The sequence below is a fragment of the Oenanthe melanoleuca genome, chromosome 10 (genome assembly GCF_029582105.1).
Source record: "Oenanthe melanoleuca isolate GR-GAL-2019-014 chromosome 10, OMel1.0, whole genome shotgun sequence".
Taxonomy (NCBI): Eukaryota; Metazoa; Chordata; class Aves; order Passeriformes; family Muscicapidae; genus Oenanthe; species Oenanthe melanoleuca.
Window position 1 is genome coordinate 16,015,972 of NC_079344.1, and position 24,443 is coordinate 16,040,414.

Here is a 24,443-nt window from a genome sequence, read left to right on the forward strand (position 1 = left end):
GTGTTCAGCTGCTGGAGCCTGAGCCAGCCAGACAGGAGGCTTCAGACCACATTAGCAGAGCTTTCTTCCTCTGCCTGCAAATCCAACACCGACTCACACAGTCGCAGATGTTTTCTCACTCCTCTCACACAATTTATCCTTCCCTTTCCCATCCTGCACTCTTAAGTTCCTCCCTTTCTAAAATGACAGGCTTCTTCCTTGTGCTCTGACAACAAGCTCTCACCTCTGGTTCTTCCCCAGATATTAACAGATGGTGCCACGGCAGGGTTCTGACAGAGGAGGAGCATGATGGGCTTTCTAAGAAGGTATTTGGAGGAGGACTCTTTCTCTAAAGCCTGGAGAAACAGTCTACAGGGAATGCAGCAACCTCCAGCGGTTTGAAGAGATTCTGCATCAACCAGGAGTGTCATCTTAAGCTATGGGAAAGTGAGGGTGTTAATTTAATGATCATTTTTATTAGCTATGTGTGTTGCATAGATAATAACTCTGCAGCATATATGCACCACAGAGCTGCTGGCACATATTCAGTCAGAACCTTCATTTACAATAATTTATAGGTGTATTTCCTGGAGAAAATAAAAAGGAGAGTCTGTGTCATCTCAGACAGCTGAGGAGATGAGCACAAAGGAAGGTCTTATGCTATGCATAACCTTTCCTGTATCCATGAGAGGATCAGTCCTTGTTGGAGCAGGGATTGCTGTGGGTCAGATTGAATGGACAGGGTGTAGCAGGTTTTCCTGCCTTGCAGTGTAACTATCCCATTCTGCACAAAGGAAAGAACATGGAGGGAGAAAGTCTTTCCTCAATCCTCCGGTTGTGTTGTGTTTGGCTTTTTCCTACCACCTTCTTCCCACCTGTTACAAAAGAAAAGCAGCAAATAGAGATGCATCCTTCAGCCTTGCTTAGTCCCTCCAATCCTACGGCATAGCCCTGCCCTGGGTTCCACAGGGCACGGATCCACAAGCACTTGGCCACAGCTGCTTCCCTCTTTCTGCCCTTCCATGCTGCCTCCTGGGGGACATCCCCATCACTTTTCCTTAGTCAGCCATAGCTACAGGATAGAGAAATTTCAGCAGTGGAGTGAGAGTCTTTCACAGCCTCCTCTCTAACTGGTCCATGGTCCCCCCCATGCTACCGTCCTGGTCCCCATCTGGCACCATGGGAACCTGATTTCTAGGACTATTAACATGGGGACAAGTCAGCCAGATGTGAATTTGCCTGCCCTGAGAATGGGAACCTTTCACTGCACATCCTGAGCCCAGACTTGCTTCATTCCTCTGAGCTTTGTGTCACATTCCCTTCCCAGTCATTTCAAAGTTCTTTGGGAATGACAATCTGTCACGCCCTGGCCGCCCCTTGTCCTCTCCATTTACCATTTCCAGCTAATTTCCTTGTAGTCTTGCTGCCTCTGGAAAGGTGATGATTTTTGGGTTAATGAACCTGACCTTGTCCTAACCTTGCAAGTGCAAGTCTCGACACAGTGCAGTGAAGTCCTCCATCCGTCCCTTCTTTCCCAGAGGGCTTGTGCAACCTCCGGAGGGCTGGCCCGGAGCCACTTCCCCTGGGGCCCTCGTGATGCCCAGCCCAGCTGGTGGGGACTCCTTGGAGGAAGGGGGGGCTACGTGCCCACCCCTGGGAGTGCTGGCTCCACCATGAGCCTTTCGGAGTGCGGTGCCCAGGAGAGACGTGAGTGCGGCTGCGGGGCGGTGAGGGCGGTGGGCATGGGGGTGTGGCTGTGGGGATGAGAGCATGGGCGATCGTGGGGACACGGACAAGGCCACCTGGGGGGACACGGTGAGGACACCAGCGGGGATGTGGATGAAGATGGCTGTGGGACGGAACGGAGGACAGTGGTGGGGAGGGAGGTGAGGACATCCATGGGGATATGGGCAAGTATAGCCCTGAAAGGGTGGAGGACAGTGTGGGGAGGAGGGGAGGATGTCTGTGAGGAGAGGGGCAAGCACACCTGTGTGGAGTGGAGGGGGCACTCTGGGGAGGAGGGGAGGACACTCCTGGTAAACAGTCGAGGTCACCAGTCAGAACGGGGACAAGGACACCTATGACAAAGAGGCAAGGACTAACGTGGACATTGGGTGAGGTCACCAGTGAGGGATGGGAGTGAAAACACCCGTGGGGAGGGGGGTCAGAATACCTGTGGGATATGGACAAGTACACCTGTAACGGGGGCTGGGCTGGTGGGGACGGGGACGGGGCGACGACACACTACAGGAGGAGGGAAGGACAGCCGTGTGAATGAGGGTTAGGTCAGCAGTGGCCGAGGGGAGGTGTGGGAGGGGGACAGGTCACTCGTGGGCACGGAGGTGCGGGCAGCCTCGGCGTCCCGGCGAGGGGCGCGTCCTGCAGCTCCCCGCCGGAGCGGGCCAGACACGCGGTAGCCGCTCCGTGCCGTGCCTATCCGATCCGTGCCGTGCCGATCCGCTCCGTGCCGTGCCTATCCGATCCGTGCCGTGCCTATCCGCTCCGTGCCGTGCCTATCCGATCCGTGTCGTGCCGATCCGTGCCGATCCGCCCCGTGCCGATCCGCTCCGTGCGGGGTCGCCGCCGCTCGGCGCTGGCGGCGCCGCCCCCGGTGCCGCGGGGCGCGGGGCGGGCCCGGAGCGCGGAAGTGCGGGCCCGCGGGGCTGGCGGCGGCCGAGTGCGGGCCCCGGCCCGGCGCCGCAGCTCGCAGCCCTGCGGGGGCTCCGCGCCGGCTGAGCGGCCCCTCGGCCCGGGCCCAGCCGCCCCAGCGCCGCCGCCCCTCGCCGCAGGTGCCGCCGCCGCGTCCCGGGGACAGGAACTGCCGCGGGCCAGGCCGGCGGCCGCCCAGGCCGGGAGGAGCCGCCCGAGGAGCAATGCAGAAAGGTGAGTGGCCACGGGGCAGAGTGACCGTGCCAGCCCCGGGCATTTGCGGGAGTACCCAGAATAGCCCCATGTCATCCATCCATCCTTCCATCCTTCTCTCCATTCTCTGGGCACAAGAGCATCCCTGTTCTTCCAATCTTCCCTGCCCGCTTGGATGGGTGTCCCTCTTGAAGCCCACCATGCCTGGGCACTGGGTGAGAGTGCGATGCTGTGGCTGCAGTGTTGTTCTCAGCCCACACGCTGTTTCTCCACAGCCGTGTCCATAACCGAGCAGCCGGTCTCTGTCTCTGTCCCGGTGGGATATTCCCTCACGCTGCGGTGCCGAGCCCAGGGACGCACCTCCCTGCAGTACCAGTGGTTTTGTCAGTACCAGGTAAGGATGAGGTGGCCCTGGGTATGTATGGCACCAGACTGGGCCCCTGCACACAGTGGGGGAGTTGAAGGAGGGAAGAAGACCAGGGGTTTCCACTTTTGTTGCTCTTACAAGGGGCTTCCTAGTGCCTTCTGCTGCTAGCAGTGAGGAGGGAATTGCTGCCCACTGCCTATGTTTTCCCTTTAGTCTGACTGCCACCTGATTCCTGGAGCAACCAACCAAGACTTGCCCATCATTGCAGAGCAGACCCAGCTCTACACCTGCAGAGTCAATGACCTCCACAGAAACGTTGTCTTCTCTGACTGGGTGAAGGTAGAGGTCCATCAGTGTGTTGCCAGAGGTACAAGCCTGTCTTTTACCTTCTTGGTGTGTTATGGAATCACAGAATGGTTTGGTTTGGAAGGGATCTTCAAGCTCCTCTTGTTCCTCCTCTTGCCATGGGCAGGGACACCTTTCACTAGACCAGGTTGCTCCAAGCCCTGTCCTCATGCACCTGCACCTCACTCTTGCCATGGGTTTCTCAGAGTTATTCTTTATATTGGGACTGGAGGAACCCATCTGACTACTTCAAAGCTGACCAAAAATAACTTGAGGTGTGGTTGACCTTAGAATGTTGGCTGCACCTTTGGCAGGAAAGGGCGAGGATAAGGTTTGGGAAGCCAGAGCCAGGGCTTTGGTGTGGCATTTACTATCACAGGCATTGCTCCCAAGGGTTCCCTGCTCCCCAAGGAGAGAGGTGCAGTAGTGATGGTTGAAAATGGCATTGTTTGCTGTCCCTATGAAGGGAGGACCAATTCTGTCTTGCTGCCTTGCAGGTGTGCCCCCTCAGCTGTGGCGAGGAGAACCAGTCATTGTCCTCAACCCCAGTGAGCAGTGGGTGGAGGTGGGGCAGCCTCTGCAGCTGCAGTGTGCTGCCATGGGGGTCCCAGCCCCCAGCTACCAGTGGTACCGCAATGGGAACCTGCTGGAGCAGCAGAAGAGAAAAAAACTCTGGGTAAGGCTTTCTGGGGAGCTTTGGGTGCTGAGGTGGGCAATGGGAGGAGCTGATTGCAGGGTTGTGAGAAAGCCCTCCACGTATCACCCTGCTGCTTTGGTAGCTGGCTGGGTGACTCTGTGTGAAGGGGGGCTATGTTTTATGACTTCTTTCAAAGTTGTGGATATTCCTCTAAGAGGTAACCAATCCACAGATGCATCAAGCACATCTCTTGTGCCATTTTACACAGAGACATGAGAACAGTTACTGTCTGTGTGTGTGGAGGGGACTGTGGATTGATGGAGCTGTGGGAATGCTGTCTGCCTGCTGGAGACCTAGAAGGAAATGTGGTTGGCCCTGACAGAAAAGAGTCAGGGAGGCAGTAGAGGGGCTGGCTTTATTTTGTGTCTCTGGCTGAGTATAAGTCTTGAATCAAGGAATATTTCCTTCCAGGGCATCATGTGAGGGGCACAAGGACAAGACATTCAGGCTCTTCTCAGTAGTGGTCACTGGTATTACAGATGGTCTTAGAAGGTATTACATGGTGGCCTTAGATTGCAATTCTGATGGAAAAGTTCAATCTGGGCACTAAGAAGAGGTTGTTTTCAGAAGTGAATGATGCTGTGCTGGAGTCAGAAAGGCAGCAATGTGCTTGGAGGTGTTCAGGGCTTGAATAGACAGAGCTGTGGCCACCCTGACTCAGTGGTGGCTTTAGTCCGTCTCTGAGCAGGATCCTGGTCTGGAGAACCAGAGTCCTTCCTAGCTGGTACTGCTCTGGCTCTTGTCCCTTTCCTGATTTTTTGTGAGGTAAAGTCTCTGCAAACAGTAGGACAATACTTTTTATTCCATGAACACAAGTGCCTTCAGCAGATCCTGGCAGGTAGCTTGAGACTTTCACCCTAAATAATGTGATTTAATTTTGGTCTGCCTAGATTGCCCACGCCAAGGTCAGTGACTCGGGCTCGTACCTCTGCTGTGCCTCCAACAGTCACGGAGAGCGCTGGAGCAGCGCCGTGGACGTCCACGTGGGTGAGCAGAGCCAGCCCACACCTCTGCTGCACATCACTGTGTGAGATGCAGTGAGAGGGGACAAAGGAACTTGGTGCTCTCTGGAGGGGCTGAGCTGGTGAACAAGGGCCATGATAAACAGGATTCCTTGATGCTGGGGCTCTGTCCAGTGATGTGCTGTCCAGGAGGGGGGATGCTGCTGGGCCCTGTAGTGTGTCAGACACCTGCTGGGTAAGGGCAGGCTCAGTGCTCTCAGCTGCTCTCTGCTGTTTCCTTGTTGTGCCAAGGTGCTGCTTTCACAGTTCCAGGCCAGATTGCAGCAGGCTCCTGTGGCCATACTCATTTCCAGTCTCACTGATGGGATGTGCTCAGATACAGAGCTGGAGAGGATGGTGTTTATTTGGGAGGGTTCAGGCCCTTTGGGCTCACAGCTCAGGGCTGGTGCTGTGTGAGTGATGGATCCCAGGGAGAGGATGTGTTCCCAGAGCCTCTGGCATGCTTCACCTCTGGCTGCTTTGGCCTTCTGCCTTTACATTATGTGAGGCAGGAATAGCATGGACTGACTTTGCTGGCTCTTTACTCCACCTAGAGATTTTTCTATGCCATAAGCTTCTTATCCTGCCTTTTAGGCTGGCTTTAAAATTTCTCCAAAATGCAAATTGATCTTGTGTAGCCAGAGAACACTCCTCACAGCTGGCAAAACACATCCTGGGGCAACAGTGAGAAAAGGACACCAGATTGGGTTGGGTTCAATGTATTACTGCTGAGGAGCTTTTACATGCAAAAGGTGCCTCTGTCTGAGGTGGAAAAGGATGAATGGTTTTGTTCTGCAGCTTTTCAGGCATCTCTCATGCAACAGTAACACTGGTTCAGGGGCCAAAAGTCTTCAAGACCCATGAGATTTATGCAATTTCTCCTTAATTTCTTCTTTTAGAGTGTGTAGGGTTCTAGAATTTTCTCCTGGGCTGGATTTTTAAATTTATTTCTGACTGAAATAGGAAAAGCTAGAGCTGTTAGGGTAATAATGATTTTGAGAGGCTTGAAGCACTCAGTCAGGAGAGCCAAAGTGAATGGCTTTTCTGAGCCAGAACTGCTAAAACAACAGGGAAAGGCAGAGCAGGGAGATGAAAAATTCTGGAAATGTTACTGCAATCAAAAGCAAACAGGGCAACTTCCTCTGCACTGGACATTTCTGGGGAGAAACTCTGTTTTGGAGCTTTTATTGACCTTGAATCATTGTGTTTCCTTTGCTTTTACTGCAGGGAAGTAGCAGGTGAGTCCCATCAGGTACAGGCTTCTCCATGTTGACCCTCATTCCCTGGTCCACCAGGCTTTTCTTCCCAGCTGTTCAGTATATTGAAATCAACTTCCATGAAATTAGGCTGGATTTCATAAATCCTCCTAACATCAGACCAGTGTCTTTAGGGTTAGCAGTCAGGCTATGAAGGAGTTACCTAAGGAATGTTGCTTGTGCAGATCCTGTGTGTTTGGTCCAGCTGTTTGGAGGAGAATTCAGACCTGACACTGGGTGCTGGGCCCAGCCTTACTGAACCCAGGCTTATAATTTCCCTCTTTCTTTCCCAGGTACTTGTGGCTCTGGAAAGTTTTTTGGTGAGTACTGTCATCTTTTCTTCCTGAGCAATTATACCCTTAATTAAAAGCCAGGCTCAGGGTGGATGGGAGGACAAGGAATGGGAGTGCTTTTTCTGCAGAGACTGCTTCAAGCCTTTATGACCACATTGCCACAGGCTCTGCACTTTTGAATTAGGGCTGCACAGCATAAGATGAGTCTCATCCCCTGCCAAGCCCTGATCTTTTCAGCAAGTGCAGTAAGATTATTCCTAATGAGTAACTGAGTCTTAAGCTCTGTGCCTGGCAAATGATTTTAAAAGTGTTGTTCAAATGACAGCTTATCCCTACTTGAAATACCTCCTCAGAGCAGGGCAAAGTTCCTTGCTCCCACTGCCACTAAGCAACATAAATCCCATTTTTTTACTGTGGGAGGTGGGGATAAAATCAAAGCAGGAGCCAAGTTTCTCTCCTTCAGCCCCATGAGGGAAAGGAGCCCTCAGCCTGGCTCAGTGAATCCCCCTCCCATGCACCACTGACACACCAGACCTGTGGTCATGGTAGGACAGGTAGAGCAGAACCTCTGCATTCTTGGGATTTTGATTGTCAAGTGAAAACTTTTCAAGCCTTTCTGTCAAAGTGATTGTGTATTTTTTCAAAGTGTTCAGAAAGCCAGAGGCTTTCTGGAGGGTGCTCCAGACTGGCAGCAGCCTGGGGTCTATCTTTGCTGCCTTACTCTTACCTTAGATTGCCCATATCCTCACTCTTAACAGGAGGAGGTGAGATTTTCCATCCTGCTGAGCATTTACAGCTTTTTTCACTCGGTATTTCTTTTAGCTACAGACAAAATAGCACTTTTAGTAGGCAACAACTGCTACCAGCATCACCCCAACCTCCTGGCTCCTGTGAGGGATGTGTTTGAGCTGAGACGTCTTCTGGAGCATCTGGACTTCCAGGTTGTGTCCCTGCTGGATCTGAACAAGGCTGAGATGGCAGCAGCAGTCAGTGAGTTCCTGCAGCTCCTGGGGAAGGGCGTCTATGGTAAGGCCAAGCCAGCTCAGCCACCTGCCCATGCTGGGTAGGGATTAGGCAATTTTCTGAGTTAAATTTAATTGAATTAAAAGAGAGGAAATGTAATGTTGCTATCTCAAAGGAGACCTGCATCAGTACCAGGCTTGGCAGGAGCTCTTGGATAGGTGTAGTTCAGTTTTTGGCAGGTTATAGTCAGGCAAAGTGGATGTTTCTCCAACATGAGGCTCACCTCCATTCCCAACAGCATGGGCTCACACTGAGTTTTTGGGGAGCCAGTGCTTCCAATAGTGAATGGGAAAGGGGGTTTTGATTTTTCTTGAATAAAAGAATTGAAGAGACTGATTGATTGCCCTCTCAACCCCCCACTCATTGTGTGAGGAGGGGAGCTCCTTTTGAGCCGTGACTGCTGCATCTGGTCATGATTCCTTGTTTCTCTTTCCTGAAAGTCTAATTTGGGCCCCTGACAACCCTTTTGCAGAAGAGCATTGCCAGCTGCAGGTGGCTTTGAGGTTGGGCTTTGTGCTTAATTGTCCACTATGCTCAGCAAGGAATCATTCCTCAACCACAAACCCAAGCAGCAGATCTTGTGGGTCTTAAAGCAGGTGTTAAAGCAGATTTGGTGATTAAAGCAGCATCTTTGGGGTCCCTGAGATTCTTGCAGTATGACAGATACCCTGAAAACACCTTGCAGGTGTTTTTGTTTTTTTGCTTCCAAACCTCAGTGTGAGGCTACATGCCAGCAGAGTGGCATGCAGACAGTGAAGTCAGCATGGGCTGATTCCAGACTGGCATTCAGCTTGAGGTTTGGAGGTTGTGCAGTGGATGGGGACCTGGCCATAAGGTAAATGCTGCACAACCACCTTGTTCAGGGAAGCACTGACTGATCCAGGGAAGCTGAGCTGGTGGGAAGGGCCATGCACAGTCCTGGTGCTTCATCTGAGCACATCACCTATGACAGTGTATTCCCATGACTTCACTTGCAGCTTCCTTTTGCTGTTGCCCTCTGAAATCCCCTCGTATCCCAGGCTTTACCCTCTTCCAGACCAGAGTCATCCCAGCTGCCATTCTCACCTGCCTCTATCCATGGCATGTGAGGACCAAAAGGCATTTTATCCATGGCCCTTCCTAAGCACTGGAGAGAAAAAAATGCTTGGAAATAGCAAACCTTTCATATCATCATGCCTTATTTAAACTTCCAGAGCTTCTCTGTATTTGTGGCCTCTGATCCTTCCTGCAAAATTGATTTTGTGTGCTGTCAAGAAGAGCAGCTGAATTGAGTGTTTGTGAAGCAATGCCTGCTTAAGTTGAGGTTTTCTTAACAGCTCTCCAGGTTGAGTGGTGTGCTATTCTTTGAAGACAATGAACCCCAGTGTGGGCTGGATCCAGCAGTGATTGAGTTCAGAATTCTTGCCACATGTGCTGGAATCCTAATTTAATGATGGGATATTGGGTCAGGCTGCCTACTGAGTGCCCCAGTTGTGGTGAGTTAGCAGCTCCAGAACACCTCGGGCAGCCTGTTAAAAACCCCAGAGGTGCCTGTGACAGCCAGTCCTGTACATCATGTGTTGGACATGCTCCTGTGGCATCCCAGTGTTCTTGCCTGAGGAGCCTGGAGGTGCCATCTCCTGTGTAACAACCATCAGAGCTGAAGTCAGGAGAGCTTTGTGTGTATATAGAAGGAGAGGGCTGGCTGGTGAACATGAACCTCCATGGGTTGATGCTCATTGCTCCTTTTTGTATGGTCTGTGCTGACAAGGGCAGTTTTGGTCTCTTTAACTATCCCTCTAGGAGCTGTAGGCTTTTGTGAGACTTTTTTCCACACCTCCAGACCATCCCAGTACAGCTTGTAGACCTGGATCCTGAAGTGTTCAAAAAACAAGTGGATGTGGCACTTCATGATGTGGTTTAGTGGGCATGGTGAGGTTCAGTCCAAGGTTGGACTTGACAGTCTTGGAGGTCTTTTCCAACCCTAATGATTCTATGATCCAATGGTTTCCCCAATCCACTCTATGGAGGTGGTGAGTTATTGGGCTGCTTTTCCTCCAGATCTCATCTTAGAAAAGCTGAGTAGCATTTTTGAAGGCCCCAAACATCCTCTAAGTGATCTAATTATTCCACCCTCAAGCAAGTAAGGAATCCCCATGAATGTTATTTTAAGCATCCTAAAAAGTCCCAAATCAAAAAAATGACACTGGAAATGCGACAGCAGCAGAAAATTGTGAGTGGAATACTAGGAACATGAAGTCATGCCTTTATTAAGCCTCAGGCTGACATTTCCTACATTATAAGCAGTGCTTGGAGCTTCCCCTTTCTAATTTGGTAAATCAGAAGTTTTTCTGTGATGAACAGTTCTGACTCATACAATGTGGCAAGAACTCAGAATAAAACATCCCTTTCCTTCTCTGGGCAAATTGTTGGCTTTTCTGTTCAGGTGGAGAGATTCAGTCTGGGGCAGGTTGGAGAAGTTGTTCAGGTGATCGGAAACTCACCTTTTTTCATTTGAACATGAGTCTTTGTGATTTATATAGCATGAGGAACACTTGGTGGTACATTCAGGTACTCAACAAGACTTCAAAAGTTGGAAGATTTAAGAATTGAATCATTCATTGTGGGCTTTCCTGTTACATTTAATTTTTTTTCCAAGTTTCAGTGATACTGCCTGGTAACAGGTGTTGTCACTTCCCTTGCATCTACAGGCAGAAGGACAGAGCCCTCCAGTGCTCAATGGCTCAAGTGGCCCAACCTGCATCTAATTTTTCTAGAAGGCTTCCTGTTTTATACTCTTTTCTAGTCTCAGGGGAGGGTTTTGTGGCTTTGATTCTCAAGTTAGGAAAGTTTAAAGCTTCTGCAAATCAGAGCCTGCTGTCTCTGGCTGGCAATCCACAAGAACAGGAACCCAGATCTCATGGGCACCTGTGAAAATGGCCATTTGAGAAACCTTCCATTGTCCCCTGAGAATAGAAACTGAAGGTGACTGCAGGTCCTTTTGACTATGAGATCATGTTTTCCATTCTCTACACGATGAGGTCATGCTTTCAGCCCTTCAGCTCCTGCCCCTGTTACTGCATCCTTGCAGAATCAGACCAGAGTGAGTGTCCTGCCAAGTCCAGGGGCAGGAGAAGCAGAAGGAAAATAGAGGAGAGGTTACTCACTGAAGTGTGGGCTTTGGCAGTGAATCTGAGTGAAGAATTTCTCCTGCTGTTGCCTCTTAGCTGCTTTTTCCCATTTCTGACCTCTCACTCTTCACTGTTCCCCAGCTGCAGTAACACAACTCTGTGTTACCTCTCAGAGCTGTTTTTAACACATTTCAACCCCAAGTTGGCTTTCACCAACCAGGATCCCCCAAGCAGTGTCATTGGTCCTGGGGAGGGGTAGTCAGCCCCTGTGCAGCTTCCTTTTGGAAAGCTCCAGGCTGCTTGGGGATCCCTGTGCCAGCCCTGCACTGAACACAGGGTTTGGAGAGGAACCCCAGCTTAGGCAGTGCCAAGTTCCCCAGTGCTGGTTTTCTACCAGCCCTGTGTTGCCATCTCTTAGGAAGGCAGAAACTATTACTGAATTTCATGTGCCTAAGAGTAAAACCCAAAATTCTTGTTGGGTCTTGGGCTTCCCATTGGCATCTGCAGGAATCCAACTCCTCCCCTGCCTAACAGGGCCGGTGCCTGGTCTGAGGTTATTGAAGCACACAATCCTCATGTTCTGGACATCTGAAGAACTCATCTCTCTCTGTCTAATTTTTTACCAGCTTATAGGCATGTGAATACAGGCAGACCTTTGAAAATGAGAATGTTTCCCATCACCTAATCAGTTGTTAGTCTCTTCTCCCGAACTAGGAAGCTGAGGAGCTTCTCATTTAAATGGCTGTTAATGTATTTTCCATCCTGGTAAAATCCTTTTGTGTTGCCTTATTTCTTCAACTATCTGAGGACTAACCAAAACATTGTACAATGGGGAATTTCAGCCTGGGAAGTACAGAGCCTAGGTGTTATAGCATAGAGGGTTTGGAAGGGTGTAAACCCAGGGCCTTCAGGAGACAAACAGGAATCCACAAGCACAGGAGACCCTCTTGGGCCTGCTTCCAACTCTAATGAAGGGAATAAATTGCGAAAAAGTTGAAATTGTGAGGTCAATGTAGCTCCAGTTCCGTAGGTGCTGCTGGTCTAGGTCTGCCCTGCACCAGAGCAGGAGGTGGGATGTGGCCATGAGGAGCTGGTTACAGACCTGCTGATTCACATCCTGATTCATCCTCTCCTCTCCCTGTTCCCAGCTATATTCTACTATGCTGGACATGGCTATGAACATCTGGGGAGGAACTACATGGTCCCTGTTGATGCCCCACAGCCCTATGCCCCTGAGAACTGCATCAGTGTGCAGAGGATCCTGCAGAAGATGCAGCAGCGGCAGACAGCCCTGAACATCATCCTGCTGGACACCTGCAGGAAGTGGTATGAGCCTCTTCCCCCTTCCTCACCTGGGCTGGATGTTCTCAGGGCTGGAGGAAGGCAGCCATCCTCAGGTGTGGGTTTTGAGAGCCCCCAAGGTGCTGCTGAGCCTCTGTCAGAGGTTATTGATCTGTGTCCTGGGAGATGGGTCAGTCATGTATTAGTGCAGAGAGCATCAGACCTTGTCTGAGATCTACTGAAGAGAAGGGGCTGGAGACCCCCCCCTTGATCTTTTGAGGTGAAGAAATTTGGCAAATACAGGCAGGTTGCCTCAAGCCTGTGGAGGGATGGCTCTGCCTGGCATAAATTGTTGGCTGAAACTCGGCACAGGGTTTGTCTTTTGTGTTTCAAGCCTGACCTGACCTGATCTTGCTGATTGTGTGCTTTCCTGGTCCATATTTCCATATCTCCATTTGTGAGAAGAGAGCAACATGACAGGGAAAATATTTTAAGCCCTGCTACTTATTTTTTACTGGCCTTAAATCCTTCTGAAGTGGTCATGTTGTGAAGCTGCTGCTGCTGAGGTCAGAGATCAGCATTTTCCCACTTTCTGTGGAAAACCCATCATCCTCCCTTGGCCTGCAGACTTGTATCCTGCTGCAGGAAATTTCTACTTGTCCAATTTCAGCAGAGGTGGGTGGATATTACAGTAGAATCTGTCATTAGTTCATTTATTTCAGGCTCCTGAGGCAGATACACAGGTCAGGAAAGACCTGGAGAGCAAATGTAGGAATATCTCTCTTCCTGCTGTCGTTCCTACACTAAGAACTGGAAAGACAACAGGGCTTTTGATACCCTGAGAGAGCTGTCAGCCCCTGGAGAGACAGTAAATTTGTGATGCCTTTTAGCTGCAGTGGTGGGGCTGCTTGCTCTGAATAGCTTAAAGCTGGCTGTGCTGGGACTTGTCCCATAGCTCTGGAGCAGGAGCCTGATGTCCCTTGATGCTGCTCTGAACTCCCCAGAGTGGAGCATCCCCTTTCTCCCTTCTTGCTGGCCACTGAGAGCAGAGTGTGTTGCTTCCTTGGCACACCTTGCAGCAGCTGGCTGCCCTCCCCAGTGTGACAGAAGGCAGGGGATAGCCTGCAGCCAAGCAGGAACAGCTGGTTCTCATGGATACTCCCCTGGAGCTGGACTGGTGCAGCTCTGAGCTGCTGGTGTGCCAGCTGAGGGCAGTGTGTGATGGGGAGGCAGTATGGGGGCTACAAAGTACAACACACAGTGCAACAGTCTAAAACAGCTTTTGAGATGCTCTCTTCCTTTGAGCTGCTGTCTCCTTCCTTGGCACTGCCATTGGTTCACTCAATGGAGTGTCAGTGGTGCTCTGGGAACAGGATGCAGTCTCAGATCTGCTGTTATATTTAGGCAAAGTTGTGCAGCTGGTTTTCCCCCTCCTTCCCTGTAGTTCACACTTCCCCTTTTCCACAGCAAGCATAGCACTTCGTGTGGTGGATGTTGTCCCTGATCTTGTGGGGGCAGCAGCTCTCCTGAGCTCATTTTTTCTCGAGAAGTCACCATTTCAGCTCAGGAAAGCATCTGGATTTCATAGCTGTGTGTGTTTACACTGCTGTGTAAAACAAGGCTCCCAAGGCCTCCTTTCCCAACACCCTCCTAGTCAGACTGATGCTGCAGGTCTGTCAGCAGCTTATGCAAGAACCTGTGTCTGTGCTAAGAGGGAGCTCACCCAGAGTTTCTCCTCACATCATGTGTTGGCATCAGAAGTGCCAGGGTGGTGAGAAACACATCTCCCTTTGCCAAGTGGGAGCAGATGTTCAGCCTTAGCAGGGGAGGAATCAGAACACAAAGCCTCTGTGTAGCCTCATACATTTATGTGCTGATTTTGGGCAGATATGATTGCCTTTTCCAGGAACTCCCTGATTTATCCTTGGATCTGGAACCAAAGATTTCTGTACCAAATTAAGAGCAGTTGAAGAGCAGATAAATATCAATATTCAGATTTAGAAACACGTGTTCTTTCTCACATTTTCTCTTCTGATCATATTCAGGATGACTTACACAAGCCAGTTGAATTCTGCCATTAAGCATCTCCATCTCTGCCACCTAACAGTATGTGATGCACTGGCTGCTGGCAGTACCCCAGTCCTTTCTGCTTTCCTTAGTGTGCCAGCTCCAGCCCCAGGAAACATCTGGAATTGAATTATGTGGATTTACACTGCCTTTGTGCCTGGTCCTTATCACTGTGTGACTGGGAACAGCTCCGAGTCACTGGTGTGTACTGGAGGCAGCCTGTCCCCACAATGTCAGTCTGGCTGCAGTCAGATGGGCCATTCAATGCAACCAAGATACCTTTTTTGTTGGAAATCAGATTCTGTCACCATGGATATACCTGATTTTAGAAATAATAGGGGCTGTGCTCATTCAGCTGCATCTGAACCGAGGTGTCAGGAGCAGTTTTGGGCTTTGAGACTTGTGTGTGTGTGTCCTGATCCCGTCTCTCAGGAATCTGGGGGTGTATCATCCATAGCCTGCTTTGGTTTCCCTGAGGCAAAAGTGTGTGCATGGTCTGGAAGGGCCCCAGCAAAGACAATTGAGCTGTAACCATGGTGCTGTGCACTCAGGGCAGGGAGCAGCTTACCAGTGCAGGTAACTCACAGCTGGACATACCTACTCCTTTCCCTGTGGTTTGAGTTCTTGGTGGGACTCCCAGCTTTAGTCTCTGGTTATATCCAAGGGGGGAGTTGATCCTACTGCCATCCCTAAGAGACATGAGGAGTGTGTGGGATTTGTTGCCTCCAGGTGACAGATGTGCACATCACTGACTTGTGCCTTTGCCTCCACTCCAGGTACAACCCAGGATGTGCCTTGTCCCAGGTGCAGCCACTGGAGCCCTGGGGAAACACTGTCTATGGCTATTCCACGTAAGTGACCTCACCATTCCCTTAGCCTCACATGGGACCAGACTCTGCCACAGCCCTGTCTCCTCTCATCCTTTTGTGCACAGAGGCTGGAGAGGGCTTCTTTCATGTTTCCTCTGGCTCTCACCTCTCTCTGCTGGGTTTGCTGTTCAGGCACTTCTGTCCTTCCTGCTGCCATCAGCCTGTGCTTCAGTTATAAGTTGTGTGTGAGCTCCTGTCACCTGTTCTTCAGCCTGATTCCCCAGGTGCATGTCCCATGAGCAGATCACCCAAAGCCTCTTGAGGTGCTGGGTGTTATTTACTGATCCAGTGCCAGTTTCACTGGCTTTTCATCCTTGTCACCTGCCTGGGCTGTCAAAGGAGACTGTGCTGTCCTATCCCATTCCCTTTGACTGCATTTTCCCGTCCTGTGACCTGCCCATCCTCTTTGGGGTACAACCAGAGCACTTTGTGTTATTCCTTGAGAAGCTCACTTTGACCCAGGCAATAGAGTCTGGATGGAGTTGGCCACCCCAGACACAGTTTGGACTTCATGCCCAATGCAGAACTGCAAGGACTCTGAAGAAATATTACTCTTGCAGGAGCGAAGATGCAGAAGCCTATGAATTGCAGGATGGGGAGTTCAGCTCTGGAATCTTCATGAAATACCTGAAGAAACACATTCTGCAAGAGAAAAAGGTTACACACATGCTGGAGGATGTCTTAGAAGGTAAGAGAAGCTAGGAACCACTTGCTTCGGTGGCAGGGGTGAGAAGAGACAGCAGAGACTGAGTGGCTCCATGTCCCATCCCATCCCATCCCATCCCATCCCATCCCATCCCATCCCATCCCATCCCATCCCATCCCATCCCATCCCATCCCATCCCATCCCATCCCATCCCATCCCATCCCATCCCACCTACCTCTCTTCCCTAAAATCCACATCACAGGCCATGCCCTGTGGGAGCTTTCAGTAGCCTCCAAGCATGGAGACATTCATGTAGGGTCTGAAAGGAGATCAGTAATGAACCTGGAGTGAGTATGCTTCCAACTCTCCCACAGACATTGGCCGTGACCCCCTGGTCACTGGGAAGCAGGTGATGGAGATCAAGCACACTCTGAAGGAAGCCCGGTCCCTGACAGACCCCATCTGTCCCTCGGAAGCAGCCACTGAGCGCAGGGGGCACAGCCAAGGTGAGCATGCAGGGGGTGGGGAGGAGGGAGCTGGGGCTGCCTGTGCCCTTAGGGGAGGTGCTGACAGGACCCTCCAAGGAGTTGATGGTGCTTGAATTTCCCTCCCAGAGCTGCTGAGCAGAACGGTGACGTTCCGGTGTGGGCTGCGGGTGGAGCTCCGCTTCCTCAGGCTCTTCTCCAACCTGATGTTCGTGTGTGCCAAGCCACAGCCTCCCCTGGCCCACATCACTGACCCCCGGCTCCTGCTCCAGCTTGCTGTGAGTGCTCTCAGTCCCCTCCCTGGGCTGCTTCCCCCTGCTCAGAGCTGGGAGGGTGGTTGGGCTGAGTCCTGAGGGCTGGCAGTGGCTGATCCCAGGTGAAAAGGAATCCCCTCCTCTGCATGCACCTCTTCAAGGCTGCTTCCACATCTCAGTGGATTCCCTGCCTTGCTCCTCATGCATCACAAAAAAGATTTGGCAGCAGTTTGATGCCTTTAACCAGTTATCCCTCAGATTGATTTCTGGCCTGCCTGATTAAATTATTACATTTAATCTGATTGAGGCCAAGAGCTATTTTGTTTTCTGTATTAGAAAGTAGGTCTGGCTTTTTGACTTATGCCTTCTTTAGCCTGCTGTGCTAATATATCTCAATGCAACAATATCTATTCCTTCCCAGTTGAGCTGTACCAGCTTCCTTGGACCCTTTCTCAAACCTTTCCTCACAGACCATGTGCCCAGTGTGGGCTTTACTGATGGTTTCCATGCCACTTCTACTTATTTTGCTGCTCCTGATTTAATTTGCTGCTCCTTTCTGTAACTATCTCCCTTGTTTTCTGTAGTTCTTCTCCCAAGGTGTAGCTCATTCATGGTGGACTTTTGGCCCCAGCAGGGACACTGCTCCTCAGCACACTGGGGTCACTGATGCAGCGTGGTGTATCCAGGAGCTTTAGACCTTGTCCTGCCCATTCCTAAACTGCAGCATCGTTTCCTCTTGTGAGCATCATGCATGAAAATTGTGTCTGTGTGTGTGAGCATGTATTTGTGTGCTTTGCCCCACATCAATGACTGGGGGGGAAGGAGGACCCAGCTAGCTGCTCCTGCCTCCAGAGCTGTCTCAAGAGAAATCAGGGAGACAAAAAGGGGCTCCAGTAGAGCCAGATCCCTCTTCTTGTCCTAGTGCATGGTGGAGCTGGCTCACACTGAGCTCCAGTGCTGTCTGCAGAGGCAGCAGCATGTCCTTCCATGACTGTCACCTTCCCCACCTCAGCCATCGTAGCAGCCACCACAGCAGATCCCTGAGATGCCCACAGTGGGTACTGGGCTCCCTCTAGGATCCTGCCAGTGCTCCTGGAGGATGCTGAGAGCTGCTGGGGGCCCCCCTAAGCCCCATGTGCATGGCTGAGATGCAGGAGCTGGAGGCTGAGGGCCAACAACACCAGGCTGAATGTGAGGTTGTAAGCCCTGGGGAATGATCCAGAGCTGAACAGAGAGCTGTTTCATTGAGGAAATGGGAATTGTAGGAAATGGAAGTTTTCCCACCATTTGCCACATTCTAATTATCAAAGGAACTTAAATGGGCTTGCTGTGGATTTGCTAGGAATGGAATTTTCTAGCATTGATCCATTTTCTTTAATTGTCCCATATTCCCTGCCATCCTGTGTCTTGCCTGGCTTCCATTTTTTCCTGACAAGCACTGTCTTTAGAGGGAGAGGCTGCTCTAGCATATGACCCAAGGCATTCCCATTTTTTTCCTTGATACTGTTTAAATCCTTACTTTTTAAAAACCTTTCTGTTGGATTTCCTTTTTTCCACACACATAATCTGGAGCTGTTTGACCTAATGGCCTTGTCCAAAGTTCCTCTCCAGCTCTTGGAGCCCCTTTGGCCAGAGGAAGGGGTAGATGAATACCCCCAGCTCTCCCAGCCTGGCTCCAGAGCAGAGGAGCTCCATCCCCCAGAGCATCTCTGTGACTTTGGACTCACTTCAGCAGCTCCACATCCCTCTGCTGTTGGACCCCTGGGGTGGAGGCAGCTCTGCAGGTCAGAGCATGTGCTGGACATGGCAGGGTACACTCTCCTTTCTGCAGCTGTGCTGCCCAAGCCCTCTGTCAACAGCACCTGGCTCATCTGCTTCCTGCCTCTTTGGTCTCCAGGTTTAGTCTCCATGGCCTGATCTCCAAACTCCCTCCAGTTTATCTTTCCAGTAATGAGCTGGCAAGTGTGGAGATGGATTTGGCTTTCTCTTGCACAGAGATAAATGGTGTTTCCTCAGCCTCCAGTGACCTACTGGATCAGTGATGGTGCTACTCCTGTTCCACCAGCCTTGCATGCAGGGGTGATCCTGATGCCTGCAGATCCCAGCCAGCATTTGGAATTTTGGAATACATTGTTTTTCCCTATACTCTCGTGGCCAGAACTAAATCACTTTGGCTGCTTGCAGGCAGCAGCTCAGGGAAGGCCAGGAAGAGCTCCCAGGGCTCCTCCAGGTTTTACCTCCCCAAATATCCTAACAGCCTTCTTCACCAGCATGCCCAACACAACTTCTCCTGCTAAGGATCACACTGGGACAGTTGCCAGAGCTAGCTGGCAGAGGGAAGCCTTCTGGAAGGAGCTGGTAGACAGGGTGGTCTGTCATACATTCTGGAGGGCTCAAATCCAAAGCAAGAAGGACTTGGTCACAGCCCCAAGGCTGCCAGAGCTCCAGGAGCATTTGGACAATGCTCTCAGGAACAGGGTGGAATTGTTGGGGTGTCTGTGCAGGGCCAGGAGTTGAACTTAATGACCTTTGTGGATTGCTTCCAACTCAGGATATTCCATGATCTGTGATTTCATAAGGCCTTTATTCCCTTGTCTCTTCCTGTGGTATTATTAGTGGCTCCACGATTCAATCAGTACTAAAGAGGACCTCATAGATATGGTGCTGTTTTGGTTAAATTTGAGTAACTCAGCGAGAATTGGCAGTTCTGTAGATGGTGGGGGGCTAAATCAGCACTCAGCACAACTCAGAGCTTCCAGCTGTGCCTTTGGAAAACTTGCTCCCTCCATGACACACTGCTGGCACTACTGGTGGTTGTGATACCAGCTGGTGCTGCTTCCTGGTCTACTGAAAATCCCACTGTACCTCATTTTTCACAGTAAGGTCTACTCAGGGTCTTCTCGTTGCTATGAACAAGGCAAGTGTGTAAAACTTCTGCATTCCTTTTGCTTTCTGTGTACTTCCATGAGGATACACAGCATTTCCACCAGGCAATATGTTAATCAAAGCCCTGTGTACATGTTTGATGGGCAGCTGTGCCTCAGTGCTTCACGCTGATGCTGATATTTCCTTGCATTTCCTCTTATTTTTGTTCTCCAGGGGAAGGATGATGTGGCCACCCAGAGGGAGAGCAGTCTGGAGCATGTGGAGACTCTACTTGCCTTTGTGTACAAGCGGGAGGAGCTGGACTGTGTCCTCCAGCTCTGTGCACTGCAGAAAATTCAGGTACAGAGTAGCTGACAGGCACATTTCCACAGTTCTGCACTCTCCTGGAGCTGGTGTCCCCATCCTCATGGCTGGAGCTGGATGTGCCTCTCTGACCACATGTCTGTGTCACTGCCACATCCAGACCAAAGAGGAGCTTGTTGATCTTCAGGGCACAAAACCCACTCTGTTTTACAGGATCACAGAATTGCTGACTAGTTTGGGTTAGGGGGAACCTTTAAACTCATCTCATCCCACCCCCTGCTATGGGCAGGGACACATTCCACTAGACAAGGTTGCTCCAAGTCCTGTCCAGCCTGGCCTTAGACACTTCCAGGGATGGGGCAGCCACAGCTTCTCTGGGCAACCTGTGTCAGGGCCTCACCACCCTCACAGGGAAGAATTGCATCCCAATATCTGATCTAGCTCTGCCCTCTGGCAGTAGGAAGCCATTCCCCTTTGTCTTGTCACTTCAGGCCCTTGTCCCAAGTCCCTCTCCAGCTCTCTTGGAGTCCCTTTAGGCACTGGAAGGGACTCTAAAGTCATCTTTGGTCCTTCTCTTCTCCAGGCTGGACACAGACAGATCTCCCAGCATGTTTCCATAGAAGAGCACTGTCCTTTCACCTCACCTTTTCCACCTCAGCAAAATCTTTCTGATTTGCAGTCAGGCTGCAGAACCCGAGTGTGGGTGCTCTTTGCTTTTGTGTTGTCTCCCCTGCTTGATCTTCCTATCAAAGCTGTCTCACAGCAGCCTCTGAGCTGAGAGCAAAGAGAGGCATCACTGGTCATGGATTGTTCTATTTTTCTGTGCTGCCTGGCCAGGGAGGCTGCTCTTTGCCCCATCAACCACAGGGAGGTCAGACCTGCCCAGTAATTTCAGGTGGTGGAATGTCTCACTAGGCTGTGTGCTTGCCTGAGAGATGATCTCATGGGCTGGCCAGGATCTCCAGTCATCAGAGTAGCACTGCCAAGCCTGATCCAAGCTGTGCCTCTTTGGCACACTTCAAAACACCCTCAAACTATTTAAAGACCATGAGAGAAGCAGAATTGATTGTCCCCTGGCTTGTCTCTCCTCAAACAGCAGTATGCACCTTGTTTATATTTGGATTTTTCTTCCTTCCCTAACACACAGCCAGATCTTACACCAAGTGCTTCTCTCAAGCTGCTGCCTGGATCTGCCCACAGCAAGTTCTGCTTGCTCTGTACGTGATGTGCTTCAGCATATGGCAGTGCTTTCAGTTCTTGATTGTTCCTGGAGCTTTTTTCTGAACCTTTCCCAGTTGTTCTTCATTGCATTCAAGTGTGGACATGAGACCTGGACCAGACATTACCTGCCAAAATCTTCTTGTTCCATTATACATCTCCCTGCTCTTTACAGGTGTTTGAGGTAGAGTGCCATGCTAAGGATCTGTTTTCAGGGGTTTGACTGCCATGAATGTGGTTATTCTCTTATTTCTTCATCTTTTATAAAATTCTAAAATAGTGCTAGGCTATGAGTAGATCCCTGTGGAGCACTGCTGGTTAAAGCTGTTGCTTTTTACAGTGTGAGGTGTGTTTTAGTTCATAGAATCTCAGAATGGTTTGGGCTAGAAGACAAAGTTCATCTTGTTCCACCCCTGCCATGGGCAGGGACACCTTCCACTAGATCAGGGTGCTCCAAACCCCATCCAACCTGGCCTTGGATCCTTCCAGGCTGTAAGAGGTTCATGATTTTCTCTCCCATGTGCATTGGTCTTGGCCATGGTGCAGCTGCTCCTGCTCCCCTGTGTCCACATCCCAGGGGTGATGCTCACAGTAGCAGTGCCCTGATGGAGTTGATGAGATCCCACACAGCCTGATTTCAGGAGAGGTCCTGAAATCCAAAATCCATGGCTGAGGCCTGCAGGTGTTCTGAGCTGTATGAGTATGTCCAGCACACTTTCTCTGGCAGTAGTGTTGCTCCATCATGCCACAGCATGGGGCTGTGAGCCTGCACAGCAGCCAGCCCAGGCTGCTTTCTGGCAGCAGCAGTAGGAAGGCTCTGCTTCCAATCTAATTCTCCCGTTCATTTTGTGTTCTTTGTTCTCCCCTTCAGACAGATGTGGTCCTGCAGTTGGATTTGCATTACATCCAGCCAAGCATAAAACAGAAGACCTGTGAAAGCCTGCAAATGACCCTCCAGAAATCCCTGCTGAGGCAGTTTTTCAGCTGGAGGAGTGACTCCCAGCGAGCTCCTGCCTGCACAGGCAGTGTGTGCCTGCAAGATGCATTGACACTGAGCACTGACCCAAAGGGCCAGGGATCCCTGAGTGCAGGCTCTGGCCACAGCTTGCCCAGCAGCAGCCCCTCCAACTTCAGCAGCGAGCCTGAGGAGAACGATGAGAGTGACCTAGGCAAGCTCTGCTTGGCACTGCTTCAGGCTGGCCCAGGGCAGGACAGGCCCTGAGCCTCAGCCTTGGGTGCTGCTCTTTTAATTGAGGCCTCAATTTGAGTGCTAAATCTGTCAGAATCCATCAGCTGCTTCCCAGTCTTGGCATCGCCCTGTCTGAATGAGGCCAGGTCTGCTTTTTTGGAAAGGTTTCTCCTATCTGCACCCTGTGGTGTGCAGGGCCTCAATTCCCTGTCCCATGGGAGCATCAGGGTCAGCAGGGAGTCATTGTGGTGTCTGGCAGAGGACACAGCCACCCACCAGTCATAATACTGCCAGACAAAATCAGTGTTGCTGCAAGGCAAAGGCACAGGCTGATGTTTTCTGCCTGAAAACAAATGTTGCTGCACTGAATGTGATGAGAAGATCACAAACACTACAGACCCCTCTGGCTCAAATCCCAGCCATGACTGCTGGATCTCACCAACCTGTGCAAGGGACACAGGGCTGCACCTAGGGGACCAGGTGACATAGTGTAGGCTCTCCATGGGGTCCCAGGGTGGTTTCCTTCCCATGCCTGTGTCAAAGCAGGTGTTATGTTATGCATTTTATGTATTTCTGAAGCATGTATTTATAATGGGGAAGGGAGATAGTAGCTTGCCAGGAAAAGGAACATCAGATGTTCCATTCAGTGTGTGTTTACACTGGAGACTGGTGTTACAGCATCCAGGCAGGTACACTGATAGCTGCCCTTTCCTGCAAGGGCATTAAAGAGTGCTCAGCCCTCTGCAGTTCTTCTCAGGTGCAGAATGTCCTACAGGAAAGATAGAATGCACCAAGACTGAGAAAGGTTCACCTCAAAAAAGTTACTATTAGTTCAAATTGTGTGCCTGTCTGTGCTGTGGGCAACCTCAAGCACTACGTGGAGAGCCAGCTGTCCAGGGAGAGCCACAGGAGAACAGTGCCCCAAGGACAGCCTGGGTGGGCACAGGCCCCTCCCTGATTGCTTCCCTAATACATGTTTGATAGAGGTGATTGCTCAGTAACAGCCAGTGACCCTAGGGAAGTGTGGGGTCTCCATCCTTGGAGGACAGTTCACTTTGGACTGCAGAAAGTGCTGATGACCTGATCCAAGCTGGCTGAGGGCTGGACCAGACACCACTGGAGATCCCTTCTGTCTGCTGTGGTCGTGTGGAAGAAAGAGGCTGGAGGGCAGAACTTCTTGAGAGTTGAAGGGCAGCAGGGTGCAGAGAATGCCTGAGCTCTGTCTTGCTTTAAAAGAGGGTTGGAGGCAGAATTTTTTCAGTTTTGCTCTCCTTCAGCAGTGAAGATACATCCCTGTCTGTGGTGTCAAGTTGCAGCATAGAAAAATCTGAAATGTTACTTTCAGATAAACCATTCTACAAGTGCTGGAAACCTGTCCAGAGAGAACACAGGAGGCTTTTATTCTTCTCACAGTGAGTAGAGCCAAGGGAAAGAAGAGGGGCCCCAGCTAGCTGCAGACTAGAAAGTCTCCAAGAAAAAGAACCTAAAGCTCAAAAAAATAAAAAATTCAGAGGATGTAGTTTAAATAAGATGGGCTGATAGAGAAGATAAACCAGAAAATCATAAATTAATTTCAGGAAGAACTAAAGATCAACTCAACACCAGCAGCCACTGGGGACAGGTCAGTGGGAATGGCTTGGCAGGCATTTGGGAGGAGCTGGGGCTCTCCTTGCTTCTGTGAGGATTATTCACACCCACCTGTGCTGTTGAGGCACAGCTTGTTCCTGGCTCACATTGTCATGCCAAATGTCATCTAATGTGAATGTTTATCTCATTCAAAGCAAGGCTGTTTATTTTTTCTGAATAAAACACTATTGGTGTTTTTAATGCATAAAGCTTCACGTGTCTCTGAGTTAACTGTGTTTATTTTCCCTCTAATTGCCAGCGTGTAACTTAATATTGATCTGTTGGGGTTTCATGATTCCAGCTTGAGCTTCTAGGCTCTTCTGGGTGAGCACTGTTTCTTTTTTTAGGTAACTGACAATACTGAAGTTTGGATTTAGAAGGCAGATCAAGTGACTAGATGGGATGAAGTTATGTCAGGTGAAATATGTAGATTTAAAAAAAGTCCTTATTCCTTGTGATTTGTCCATGTGCTTTGTAAGTGTGGCTCTTTGGTGGCTCAAGTCTCCTGTCTTGGTGGCAACCACAGCACTTGTCCCTGTCATCAGTTCTGACCCTCCAAGGAGACTGCACCAAGCCCAAGGGAGCCACCACAGTGCCATGGGGACTCATTCCCTGAGATGATGGTTTGTCCTGTCTGGGAACTTGCTGAACTGCAAAGGTGGACTCTGTGTCCTGGGCCTCAGCTG

At 50.5% G+C, this 24,443-nt stretch overlaps 1 protein-coding gene across 4 annotated transcripts; it reads left to right on the plus strand.

The window, feature by feature from the left end:
* Positions 1-1,457: 1,457 nt before the first annotated feature.
* Positions 1,458-23,972, plus strand: LOC130257188 (mucosa-associated lymphoid tissue lymphoma translocation protein 1-like). Of its 4 annotated transcripts, XM_056499469.1 has the most exons (15): positions 1,458-1,686; positions 2,769-2,862; positions 3,117-3,235; positions 3,422-3,575; positions 4,051-4,229; positions 5,141-5,237; positions 6,801-6,827; positions 7,623-7,826; positions 12,082-12,259; positions 15,058-15,132; positions 15,711-15,838; positions 16,171-16,302; positions 16,411-16,559; positions 19,635-19,760; positions 21,814-23,972. In XM_056499469.1, exons 2-15 carry the CDS (start codon positions 2,853-2,855, stop codon positions 22,162-22,164), a joined length of 1,929 nt encoding a protein of 642 aa, XP_056355444.1. In that variant the 5' UTR covers positions 1,458-1,686; positions 2,769-2,852; the 3' UTR covers positions 22,165-23,972. The 4 variants fall into 4 exon arrangements, with proteins under 4 accessions (XP_056355444.1, XP_056355443.1, XP_056355445.1 ...); XM_056499468.1 differs by lacking the exon at positions 1,458-1,686 and having other exon boundaries at positions 2,613-2,862; XM_056499470.1 differs by lacking the exon at positions 1,458-1,686 and having other exon boundaries at positions 2,613-2,862; positions 7,623-7,790.
* Positions 23,973-24,443: the final 471 nt, after the last annotated feature.

Excerpts from the sequence above, each read along its gene's own strand:
- LOC130257188 (XM_056499469.1), top strand. Across the intron at positions 16,303-16,410 it reads GCGCAGGGGGCACAGCCAAG|AGCTGCTGAGCAGAACGGTG; the intron begins GTGAGCATGCAG and ends TTTCCCTCCCAG. Across the intron at positions 19,761-21,813 it reads GTGCACTGCAGAAAATTCAG|ACAGATGTGGTCCTGCAGTT; the intron begins GTACAGAGTAGC and ends TCTCCCCTTCAG.